The sequence below is a fragment of the Xenopus laevis genome, chromosome 2L (assembly GCF_017654675.1).
Source record: "Xenopus laevis strain J_2021 chromosome 2L, Xenopus_laevis_v10.1, whole genome shotgun sequence".
Taxonomy (NCBI): domain Eukaryota; kingdom Metazoa; phylum Chordata; class Amphibia; order Anura; family Pipidae; genus Xenopus; species Xenopus laevis.
The window spans coordinates 141,106,560-141,119,641 of NC_054373.1; the positions used below are offsets into that span (position 1 = coordinate 141,106,560).

A 13,082-nucleotide genomic window follows, 5' to 3' on the forward strand; every position below is an offset into this window, starting at 1 on the left:
GTTTTTGAATCAATATGGGTGTGGTTGGGCAGCATGCCGCCCCCCTAAAATCCTGCCACCCTAGGCCCGGGCCTAGGTGGCCTTTCCACAAATCCGGGCCTGCCTGGTGGACCCTGTCCCTGCTGGCCCAAGCCTGTTCCCCTAGATCGTGGCAGCAATTAAGGAGGAGGAGCAAATAGCTTGTAATCTGTACATGGTGCACAGAGGGGGAATGTGCTCTTGAATGCAGTGAGGAGGTTGTACACGGGTTTGGGTAGTGGGCCCTTGATGTTGAAGCCCAGATGGACCAAGACATCCTCAGTCTGACACTGCCTACTACATTATAATTAAACAGTACTGTGTAACCAGGGACCATGCTGTGAGAGCTGAATTTTCTTTGTTATCAATGCGGGCACTGCTGTCACTCCTGTATTTGGAGGTGCCAGTACCTACTCCCTCTCTTTGTATATAACTTTTTTGGGTTGCTAATGCCCACTCCCTTTCAATGAACATAATATGCCTGAAGTGCCACTCCCCACAGCCTCTCATTGTATATAATGTGCTTGAAAAGAGTTATTTATTAACAGAAGCTCAAATGGACTTGATGCTATTCAAAAGGTCAGTGCGTCCATATATACAGTACTCCTTGGCAATTGTGGAAAGCAGCAATTTGCTGAATTCATGTAAGTGCATATATAGACATAAAGGAACCCAATAATTACTGTGAGCCTGGACCTGCCGGTAATACCAGGGTTCAGTGACAGAAATCAAACACAGATGCAGGTTGAAAAATGGATTTGCATGGGTTTCGTAAATACGATTTTGTGTCAGTACATTTTCCTTCTATCTGCGTTGAGTACAACTAAGTTATGTGCACATTGTTCTAAAATTTACTCAGATTTGCTTCCATTTCAGTAAATCATGAAAAGGTTTTGGTGCATTTGTGCCTGAATGCTGTCACTTCAACCTAACAGTTGGTTGCAGCTAGTGATGCATCCCCATAAGGGTCCCTTGGCATTACAGGCAAGTCAAGGCTGACAGTAATTGCAAGGTTCCTTTGTGTTAATGTGTGCTTAATTTTGAGCTTGTTTAAGTATGCAGTGGGTACTTGCATCATATGCATAATATTATATAAAATTAAAAAGAGTGGGTATCCACAGTGCCAGTATCCACTGATTGGGATACCATTACCTGCCTCCGTATATAATGTATATTGTGGGCCAGAACCTTTAATTATATAAAATACCTAGGGTTCCAGTGCCAATGCTTGGTGTGCCCATTGTTCACTGCTGGCAACTATATTTATACTGTATATATATATGCTTGGGTGCCAGTGATAACTGCCATTTACTGTATTATTTTCTTAAGGTGCAGTTCCCATTGCTCTCTTACAAAAGGATGATGAAGATGCTATTTCCTATTGCTATCACCCATTGCTTTTCGTGAATTGAATATTATGAGTGTCATGTCAGTACCCACAGTTCTCAGTGTATAATGTACCAAATGGCAAGTTGCCATCTTCTGCTAGATCAGGTTTTAGTAGCTTAAGGATGTACTCATTTCATTGAAACTGTCTGAATAAAGAAAACATGACAAATTCACCAACATACAATTCTCTGTGCTGCTCTATCTGGTCTGGGGTCAGGTTTCCACTTCTAGTCATTGCACTATTAGGGGGTAATTAATGTCAACTGGTCAGAGTAAACCAAATATTTTTAATGGTAGGTCACCAACCCTATCTTAAAATCAGGGAATGGCTGAACCAAGTGAAAATGTATAATTGTAACGAACCTATGCCTGTGAGTACAGCTACAGAGATGGTGTTGTTTGGGTTATTCTCTAACCCCCTGGCAAGTGGTCAGGGGTTTGGGTGGTCATAAGGGTAATGTAATGACTCCCCCCCAGAGGTTGGCATTGGAGGTCAGTATTGACCTGCAATATGTCTATATACAAACATTCTCATTGTGTGTTCTGCATCTAATCTACTTACCCACAGAAATTGTCCATACAGCTATTATCTTGGCAAAAGCCTTGGTCCTTGAGTTAAAGCGACTGTGATGGATAGGATTTCTTATTGCAATGTACCGGTCCAGAGAAATAGCGCAGAGATGCATGATAGAGGCAGTAGAGAAGAGTACATCCAAATAAATCCATACAGGACAAAGTTTTCGGGGTAAAGGCCATTCATAATCTACAAAAGAGAAAAACATTATCAAAAAGGCCAGATTCTAGTCTGTGCATGAATAATTATTCTTGCAGACTAGAATCTGTGTTGTTGAATAAATATGCATATTGCTACATTCTTTGATGTAATGACTGTTTCTTATACAGAGGAATGTTTTAATGATTCCTTTAAATGGCTGAGAAACTACTCACTAGGAATTCTACATAATAATAAGAATTCTATTTTATAAAATCCATGGCTTGACGACTGAATAAACACAGAAGGGCAATCCACTGAGCGCATATCTGATAAGTCAAGAAACCTTGAATTTATAATTTTTGGATTGTGGCTGGACTGAGGTAAACAGAAATGCAAACTCTGTATTACTGGGGCACAATCAAGGTAGAGCAAGTGAAAAAGTTAAGGGAAAACTGGAAAATGCTCTAGGCTATAGAAGTGCCAAAACAGTTTTTAAAACAGAAAAACGTATTTATAGCTATAGCTTCTGATAAAAATGTAATTTGGTAAAATTTCAAGTACCAGCTCCATCTGCTGATAATCTATTCCATGTACTTATTAGCCTTTCTATGCTATCTGAAATTACTGTTTCATTTTCACTGATTCATTTCCTTCTCTCCTCTTGTTCATAAAATGCACTTTAGATTATTATTTCTGATCCTACCCCTGTTACCTAAATCTTTCTGTGTTATAACTTCTCTTACTTTTTTTTTACATGTTAAGCTACTCAATTCCTTCTTGATTAGTATTGCCTTACACTATGCCAGCAGCCCCTCGCTTGTAGTGTATTAATGTATTTATGACATACAGGTTGTAGAGCTGGAGATAATACTCAGGGTCAGGTCTCAACAGTGACCTATAACAAGTCAATATAACCTCCCTTGAGTGCTGCTTGCTGGCTCCTTAGCAACCAGGGAGATATCTTGTAGTACTGTTGGAAACAAGACCTAGAACTGTGGGTCCTCAGTCCCCAGTAGATTACTAAAACTAGGGAAATATTGCACCTTCATTTAACCCATTACAGTCCAAGAATGATTTGATATGTAACTGTTCTTATATACATCCACTATTTATATGCAACACTTAATACATTATTTTGCATTCCCAGATGTGCTCATTTATTTTGCATTCATTGTTTTCAAACATGCTAGTAATACATTCCCAGTCAATACTGTACTGAGCACATACTGCCTGCTGCTCATCAGGTAGGACTGCCAATCCCAAATCTTAAAGCACATCAGGACACAGTAAACATTTTTATTATCCAAAAAAATGCTGATTTTTTTTAAACAGCAATACATTTTAAAAAATCCACAACATACTATGCATCCACAACAAACAAGAAAAAAACCCAGTTCACCCTTATTGATCATGTTCCGTTGTCTAATAGAACATAACAGAATAACCAAAAGTAGAATAAATGCTAAATAAATCTATATTATTTTAAAACATTGCTTTATTCACTGTGTTGTACTTAGAGTCTTATCTAAAAATCCCTCAGCCCCCACCCATTAATTACTTGGTTGCCAGATGAAGAACTTGTGAAATGTTCTGAATAAAATGAAGGCAAACAATAAGCAGAGTCCAGATGGTATGGATCTGAATGTACTTTAAAGAATTAGCCAAAGTAGCCTGCTGTGGGATTGGTGGAAAACATTAATAACATTGTGAAACTAAAACTGTACAAATACATGTTTACTTGTACATAAAAATAATATGAAATATTCAATAGAAAAGTTCTACAAATTGATTCATTTTGTTCTGAAATTGTACAGTCAATTTTTGTCTGGGCAGTCTTGGTTTATGGCAGATATTCTACATACAGATTAATGAATGGCTCATTTACCTGCCTGGATATTCTACATACAGATTAATGAATGGCTCATTTACCTGCCTCTGATTCATATGTATAAGAGGGTAAGTGATAAAAGAAGATTGGTTTTTAAAGAAACAGTGGAATGTTTAGCCTAGGCATATGAATCACATCACTATTCACAACAAAAAACATTTTTTTTAAAAAATATAGTTTTATCCTCTGTGTGTTATACTCCTGCCTTGTTGTATCTATAATATTGTTACAAACTAAAGAGTGTCTGAGCAGATACTGGATAGGGGCTTGAACTAATCTTTAATGGGCTTTTTAAACTTTAATGGGCTTTTGTATGTTTGTATTAGCTAATAAAACATTTCCAATCCCTCTGCAGCATTGACATCACTCAAAATGTCATTTTCGTTTTTGCAAAGAAAAACAGAGTATTTTCATTATTTTATTTGTGTTTTAAGAAGTTTTCCATGAAGAGTTACACTCTTAGAGGCATATAAACAAATACAGTGCAATGTTATGGTACTTTTTTTTGACTTTACATATAAGGGAATCATGAATGAGTTTACATAGAAAGGAATCATAAATGACAGTACCATTAACTATGTGTGCATTAAATCAACATCCAAGCCATTTATGTATAACAAGCTGAAAACGTGAAGGAAGATACATTGCTGCACTATAAAAGGATTTGTGCAGAGGCAAGTACACAAGTTGCTAACAACAACATTTATCTATTTCTACTGTACTAAGTAGAATGTCAACTGCCTTCTAGCAAGAGGATCAACGTTGCTCCCTTGTTTTAACTCAGTGGTAGAGAGTCTAACTCTGCAGAAAAATAGCGATGGTTGTATACTGTGCCTGTATTAATAAAATAAATTTTTCCTGACTTGAAATCCCCATTAAGTTCAGCAGTGGATAACATGGAAAATCAATAAGTAAATTTTAATGAAGTTTACAAAATCCCCCACATCTACGCGTTTCCGTTCTCCTTGAACTGTCATCAGGACAGTTGATGCAGTAAAAAAGTATTTATTTAGGCAAAAAAACATCACAGCAAAGAGACTTACGTGTTTCGTGCCTTAGAGGTACTTAATCATAGGCTGAACAGACATAACAACATGTGGTCATATTTAAACACAAAGGAACTAATCACCATCATGCATTGAACTGCCAATTGGTAAAAAGGGGGCAGTGGTTAGATATAGACCAATTAGACACATGTTTAGAAGGGCCAATCCAAAGCATGATCGTAGATAGGGTATATCTAACAATATATACACACACACACACACACATATATATATATATATATATATACTTCCAGACGAGTATCCTAACTCCAAGGCAAATAATTTCAGCAAAAGGAGGGGTGCACGGTAATTATGTATACACCAATTATTCTTAGTCCAGCACTCCCTGTTATAAAAGTTTATTGTTACATCGTATCAATGCCCCATATTGACTTTTTTAACAGAGTGCTGGTCTGAGAATAATTGGTATATATATATCTATATTATATTATCTGTTTTAGACAAAGCATGAAACATTGTATTCCAAATTCATACCATGTGGCTGTCTAGTTTCCAAAAAGAATATCCACTTTGCTTCTTGCTTTAGAAGTTTGTCTAGAATGCTTCCCCCTCTAATTTGTGTAGACACTCTTTCTATAAGAATTACGGAAAAAAATGAAAGAGATCTGTCTGTGCATGTGGCACATTATATATATATATGTGTCTATATTGTTAGATATACCCTATCTACTATCATGCTTTGGATTGGCCCTTCTAAACATGTGTCTAATTGGTCTATTTTTAACCACTGCCCCTTTTTTCCAATTGGCAGTTCAATGCATGATGGTGATTGGTTCCTTTTTGTTTAAATATGACCATTGTTATGTCTATGTTATGCCTATGATTAAGTGCCTCTAAGGCACGAAACGCATAAGGCTCTTTGCTGTGATGTTTTTTGCCTAAATAAATACTTTTTTACTGCATCAACTTGTAGAGTGTGGTTCGGATTGTGCCAGCATTTTTCTATTTTGCAAGGGATTGTATTGTGTTTTGTAACTTTAGTGATTCTACAGTAAAAATTCTGTATTTTTGTAAGAACTGATAGTGCAGCTTCCCCTTAGGAATATTGAGTTCAAAGTTTCTTTAACCTCCCACCGTATGCAAATTAGCGAACGCTAGCGCAACTTTGCTTCACTTGCCACAGTAACGCTAGTGCTACTTTGCCAGCGTTTGGCACCCTGGATGCAACTTCGGATTTTAGCGAATAAGCGTTGTCCTGGCGAATTTACGCCTGGCGAAGTGTTGAGATGTGAGCGAAGTGGACGCTAGCGCAAATTCAGCGCTTAGTGAATCTGCCCCTAGATCTACAGGGTTAACAAACCGTTGGCATCTTTGCTAAACCTTAATATTACTGTAATGCCTGCATCAAAACTGTGAATTCTTCCATTATCCATCTATCTATCCATCCATCAGAGCATACGCTTTCAACTGTTGATGTGCAGGTCAGGAAAAACTCAACAAACACTCAACACACAAAACCTTAACCCGCACATGACCCTAACCTGCAAAATGATGCAACTGTATGATCCGCCCCCAATCAGTACCCACATCTTCTCACTCTGTATTCTACTTATGCATGCCCCTTTGGTTCCAAGACAGGGAATCTTCAGATACAGAGCAGAAGTATACTTCCCTGTCCCTCCCGCACCCAACCCTAACCCGCAAGGGTCATCCAAATTTTAACATTATCCCACCCAAACAGTAGTCAACACATGGGTCCATGGGTTTCTGGTCAACCAGCACGTCACTGCTTTAAACCATTTAATAAGTCCAAATACAGCCCAGGATGAAAGATCTAACCTGTCTCAACTTTTGTCTATCACCATATTAAAATATTCCTTTATCAGTATTGGAGCAGGAATAAGAAACCTTTTTTTAAACATTCTATATATTGTTCAGGGTATATCTATCTCAAAAACCAATTAAGATGGACAAATCTCTTAAACTGAGAAACTAACTTGAACAGTGGGATGACTCATTTTTTTATGAATCCTGTTGAAGTGTTTCCTGTAAACAAGAGGGCTCTTTACTTTTATATGATTTAATTTCTCCCTGTTGAATTTTAACACAATGACATTGCACAATAGGTACCTAATCCCTATAGTTTTAATTTTAGTTTGCAAGCCTAACACCTAAAATGTTTCCAGTACTCTTTTTAATCTTGTTGTAGAAGATAGAATAAAGCCCTTATCCTTAATAAGATTCACCCAAAAAACAGTACATTTTCCCTCCATTTTCAATCTTCATAGAAGATTAGGGATGTAGCGAACGTCGGAAAAAAAGTTCGCGAACATATTCGCGAACTTGCGTCAAAAATGCGAACGGTTCGCGAACGTCGCGAACCCCATAGACTTCAATGGGAAGGCGAATTTTAAAAGCTAGAAAAGACATTTCTGGCCAGAAAAATGATTTTAAAGTTGTTTAAAGGGTGCAACGACCTGGACAGTGGCATGCCAGAGGGGGATCAAGGGCAAAAATGTATCTGAAAAATCCATTGTTGACACAGCGCTGCGTTTTGTGCTGTAAAGGGCAGAAATCACACTACGTCACTCAGGTGATGTTTCTGGACACAGAATGTGAAAAAGCTCACACAGCTAGGTGGCACTTGGTTAAAGACTGGGCAAACAATGCCTGCAAGGGCAACGTATACAGTAGTGGATACGGAATATATTATTGCTGCTTGAAAAACGTCACTCAGGTGGTGTTTCTGGAGACGGTATTATTATTGATATTTAGACAGAATGTGAACAAGCTCACACAGCTAGATGGCAGTGGTTTGAAAATGAAGAACACACTGGGCAAATAATGCCTACAAGATCAACGTATACACTACAGCAGTGGTGGATACGGAATATATTATTGCTGCTTGAAAAACGTCACTCAGGTGGTGTTTCTGGAGACGGTATTATTATTGATATTTAGACAGAATGTGAACAAGCTCACACAGCTAAGTGGCAGTGGTTTGAAAATGAAGAACACACTGGGCAAATAATGCCTACAAGGTCAACGTATACACTACAGCAGTGGTGGATACGGAATATATTATTGCTGCTTGAAAAACGTCACTCAGGTGGTGTTTCTGGAGACGGTATTATTATTGATATTTAGACAGAATGTGAAAAAGCTCACACAGCTAGATGGCCACTGGGCAAATAATGCCTGCAAGTGCACTACTATTGGTGCACTACTATGAAGAACAGCAAACAGCACTGGACACCTTAAAGAACAGTAAGATAAGTAAAATAAAAAAAAAATTATATGTATATTAAAAAAAAAAAATATTCTCGGGTTGGTGCTGCTGAACTACTAGGAGCAGCACAGTAGCACACCAGTCCCACTCCCCAACACAGCTAGACTAATAGCACTTGGCTGTTAAAGTAGCAAAGTAAAACAACAAAAAAGAAAATAAAAGCAGTCCTTACAAGGACTATTGGGTTATTACAGCAGTCAGCAGATGAGATCAGAAGAGATCAGTGCCCACAGCAGGCAGCTACATACAGAGCACTGCAGTAGAAGGTAGATTACTAGCCAGCAAAGCTACCCTAAAATGTCCCTCAAATCCCTGCAGACTTCTGTCCCTCCAATACAGAGCAGTATCAAGTAGATTACTAGCCAGCAAACTTACTATCAACTGTCCCTCAAATCAGTGAAATCACTAGCAGCTCTCTCCCTACACTAGCTCTTCCAAGCACACACAGGCAGAATGAAAAAACGCTGCAGGGCTTCAGTTTATATATGGAAGGGGAGTGGTCCAGGGGGTGTGGGGGTGGTCCAGGAGGGAGAGCTTCCTGATTGGCTGCCATGTATCTGCTGGTCTGGGGTGAGAGGTCAAAAAAAAGTGCCAGGTAAGGCGAACCCAAAATGGCGAACGTCGCGCGACGTTCGCGAACATTTGGCGAGCGCGAACAGCCGATGTTCGCGCGAACAAGTTCGCCGGCGAACAGTCCGCGACATCCCTATAGAAGATAGCATTATGTCCTCATCCTCACAATCACCCCATATACAATATATTTTCTCTCCTGAACTATCCCCCCATCTTTATCCTTCCTACCCTAATCAATCTGCACCCAGTGTATGGGAATATACTACAGCAAACATAAAATGGAAATATTAAGGTCACACTCCCTTATCACTATCACCCTAAGAAGAAGTCAGTGTGGTGGCCTAACGTTAAAATGGGGCATAGCCAACAAGGGCTGTAATGGAGCCTCCATAGCAGGTACTAGTCTTTAGGGTTTCTCATATCCTGTGATATTATAAAACTGCGGAAACAAATACAGTGCCCTGAACTCATCACAATTCTGCAGGAACATTTTAAGTCATTTTTTATGAACAACTAAGAGGGCAAATAACATCTTAGTCTGTTTTTGGAGATCAAAGAAATTGCAAAGGAACATGATTCTGTTAAAAAAATGTAATTTAAAAGGGCAATTTATAATCAATGTGACTGCAAAGACGTCTCCCATAACCCAGAGACATTAAATAACATTACTAATTCTCTATAACTATAGATGGGGCACCTTAGCTATCATGCTATATAATGTTTCAATCATTATATTTAACAGAGAGATCTTTTGGGAAAATAGAGCATTATAAATAATTTCTTATTGTGATCTTAAAGGTACATTGTTCATCATAGCTCGCTCATGTGGTGACAGTTTTCATGCTGAGGTTTTACTTAAACAATATAGTGCAACTTAGCCTTTGTCAGGACTTTGGCCTGAATAGGTGCATCCTTGCCTGCCAGTACACAGGTTATACAAAGTACTTACAGTATATATACATGTAATATATATATATCATCTATCTCTCTCTCTGTCACTCTGGCGCAACTACGCACTCTAACGCCAGACGAATTTTCGCCCTTGCGAAAGAGCGTTACTACGCAAATTCACTAAGTTTTTGATTTTACTGACCGTTACCTCTATCGCCAGACTTGCCTTCGCTATCTCAGACCAGGTGAAGTGCAATGTAATAGATAGGACTTACTTTAAATTTCGTTGTAATACTCCCAAACAACACTGGCGTCTTTTCCTTTTAACAGGGTCATAAGCTGAAAAAGATTGAAAATTTTTTGGGGTACCCTCCTTTCCCCCTACAATTGATAACATATGGCACCTAAACTATCTGTGGGCTCATGTGTAGGGCAATATAACAACTCTATATAATTTTATTAAGGTTTCCTGGCCTTATGTAGCATATTGTATTTGCTGCAGCATATATGGGCATTGTACGTCGTATGCAAATTAGCCAACGCTAACGTAACTTCGAACTGCTGAACGTATTTTCGCTAGTGCAACTTCGCCAAGCATTCAGTAACCTGCGTGCAACTTCGGATCTTCGTGAATTATCGTTGTCCAGGCGAATTTAAGCCTGGCGAAGTGTTGCAATGTGCGCGAAGCCAGCGCTGGCGAATTTTCGCTGGTAAGTAAATGTGCCCCTATCTGTTTCCAACTATCTATCTATCTATCTATCTATCTATCTATCTATCTATCTATCTATCTATCTATCTATCTATCTATCCAAGATAACTACTATTTCCCTCCAATGAGTTCAGAGACATGAAGCAGCCAGCAAGGGGAGCTGTATCTCTGAGTTTTGTTTTACTCCAATATATCTATTCATTGTTGATCACTGCATGCCACTTGCATCACCCCACTTAATTTGCTTTTGAATACACAGCAGTGTCCGTATTAACTCAGGCTTGCTATTGCTTAAGATGATGTAAAATGCACATTTAATTGAAGTCTCTGCTTGATGTTAATCCTCATGATCTCCCAATTCAATGTTATGTTAGGATTACAGTACAATGAAAAAGCTCAGGCATTCTGTATTTCATCACACATGACTGTAAAGAAAAGAAAGAAAACAAGTGACGGTTGTGATGTTTAAATGCTATATTGTGAGTCAACTAAAGGTTTCAAAAGATCTTGCTGGAGACTTTACCAAGTAACTATTGCTTACAGCAACCAGCCCTTGTAAGCTCAAGTAATAAACCTCTGCTCTAATTTTGCATATAATTACTGCTTAAAAAAGAGAGAGAGGCAAATGTAGACTCTAGAGAGAAAGGGGATAAGATAAGTACATATTATCTGTTTTATGTATTTTGTATTAAGTAATTATTATTTTTGGTTATTCTTGTGATACTCAGCTAATAGCAAAGTGATATGCTTCAGAACAAAATATTAAATGTTTATAAACACATATGTCTTGTAACCCTTCTTAGAAATGGCATGCAAAATGCTACAAATATATAGGGCATCATCAACCTCCAATAGAAATTACATTATTAACTGTTTTCAAGGGAAATCCTGGGGCAGTGCAATACCTTAACCCTGTCTCTGCTGACAATCATTGTATTGATTCACTTGTAGATTTTGAATAAATAAAATGGTGTAGGGTCTTCTTGCAAAGAAACAATGGGTGAAACATCACTGCATACTGTATAACAACTGGTCCTGTACTTACCATTCAATATGTTCAGCATAGAAACAGGCATGACTAGAAAGCCCAGAAGCATATCAGCTATAGCAAGGGACATGAGAAAGTAATTGGTGGCATTTTGTAGCTTTTTCTCCAGAGACACTGCCATTATGACAAGAATATTCCCAACAATGGTAACCACTATAACAGTGACTGTCAAAAGGGCTGGCCAGTTCTTTTCCAAAGAAAATTTGCTTCCTTCTGTAGTGAGATGTGTTAGGTTTTCTGAAGCCATAGTCCAGTTTAATATATCGGAAGTATTAACTCCTGTTGCTAACATGTCACTCCTGTAGAACCTTCTGTCGTGGTTTATTTCGAATAAGGAGCTCTTGGTGATATTCACAAAGTTCTCCTTATTAAGCATATCCATGTTTAAACCTGAGTTCTGCAGAGAGAAAATCTGGAGGAAGAAGAGGGAGTAACTTTTTTCCAACATTGGTCTCTTTTGGATCCACAGAGATAAAAAACAGAATTATGGTCCTGAAAATACCACCAGATCCCCAAGTGTTCCATGCCATCTGCTGTGATTTGTAAGAAACATTCCCCGAGGTCCACTCTTATTTTGTCCTTTTTTTTCTCCTGCTTCTGTGTCATGCAAACAGAGAGGAATTCAGTACATCACAGTACCTATTGCTGATAGCAAATGATGCAGGTCTGGATCGTTAAAGTGCAAATGTATGTCCAGCAATGATATTTCTCCTTGTTTTTCCATATTTTACTTGTATTCCTGGCTTGTGATCCACAAACTAAAATAAAGATAGAGTGGTAGAATGAAATTAAGAAAAGCTTAATAATAAGAGTAATTAAGAGTAATATAACCCTTTAAAATGTCTATAGTTACTATTAAGCAAACAATGTATGTGCTTCATACTGTACTGAGTATATCAACCAGTTGTTTGTAAAACTGATCCAAACCAATAAACAAACATTCCCATCTGTAAATAGAATTGCAAACACTAACCTGTAAAGCATTATTTACTTACTTTACATATTCCACAGAAGACAATAAGTGAATTCCATGTTCCACTATGTTCCGTACAAAGCGATGTTACAGCTTCCCCCTGTTCTTCATAAATGCCTTCCAGCCAGTTTCATCCCTTCCAAACGTATGTCAGGCTGAAGCTGTATGGATTTTTTGGTCTCCCCTTGCAGGGCTGCTTGGCTTTTGCTTTCTTTCTTTAGAAGCTGTTAGAAAGTGTTTTACATGCAGAAATTCCAGTTTTTCTTAGGAGGAAACAGACATGCCAAAGGTTTTACACGGGAGGAAAAGCAGCCCTCACTAGAATACACACTGATTGAAACAGGGCTGTAATTTTTTTGCAGAAAGCCTGCTTCAGTTTTTTTTCTTCAGACCTCCCACTATATACATGCTGGGTAGCAACTGCATAAAGGGGGATTCTTTAACATCTCTGCTGTTTGCCATGTTTAGCAAACAAAAAATCTTTTCTCTTAATAACGATGGTGGAAATAGTGGTTTTCTCATATACTAATCAACTGTGAAATGAACTTATGTATGCTGGGTGCTTCAATTAATCAGAGGTTG

At 38.2% G+C, this 13,082-nt stretch overlaps 1 protein-coding gene across 1 annotated transcript in view; it reads right to left on the reverse strand.

Moving 5' to 3' along the window:
• The window catches only part of htr2a.L (5-hydroxytryptamine (serotonin) receptor 2A, G protein-coupled L homeolog), a 30,583-nt gene extending 17,724 nt beyond the window's left edge, over positions 1-12,859 (reverse strand). The window contains exons 1-3 of the mRNA XM_018245538.2: positions 12,523-12,859; positions 11,525-12,285; positions 1,970-2,170 (exon numbers count right to left, since the gene is read on the reverse strand). Coding sequence (XP_018101027.1) covers positions 1,970-2,170; positions 11,525-11,975 — 652 coding nt within the window. The 5' untranslated portion in view covers positions 11,976-12,285; positions 12,523-12,859. The remainder of the gene's footprint in view (positions 1-1,969; positions 2,171-11,524; positions 12,286-12,522) is intronic.
• Positions 12,860-13,082: the final 223 nt, after the last annotated feature.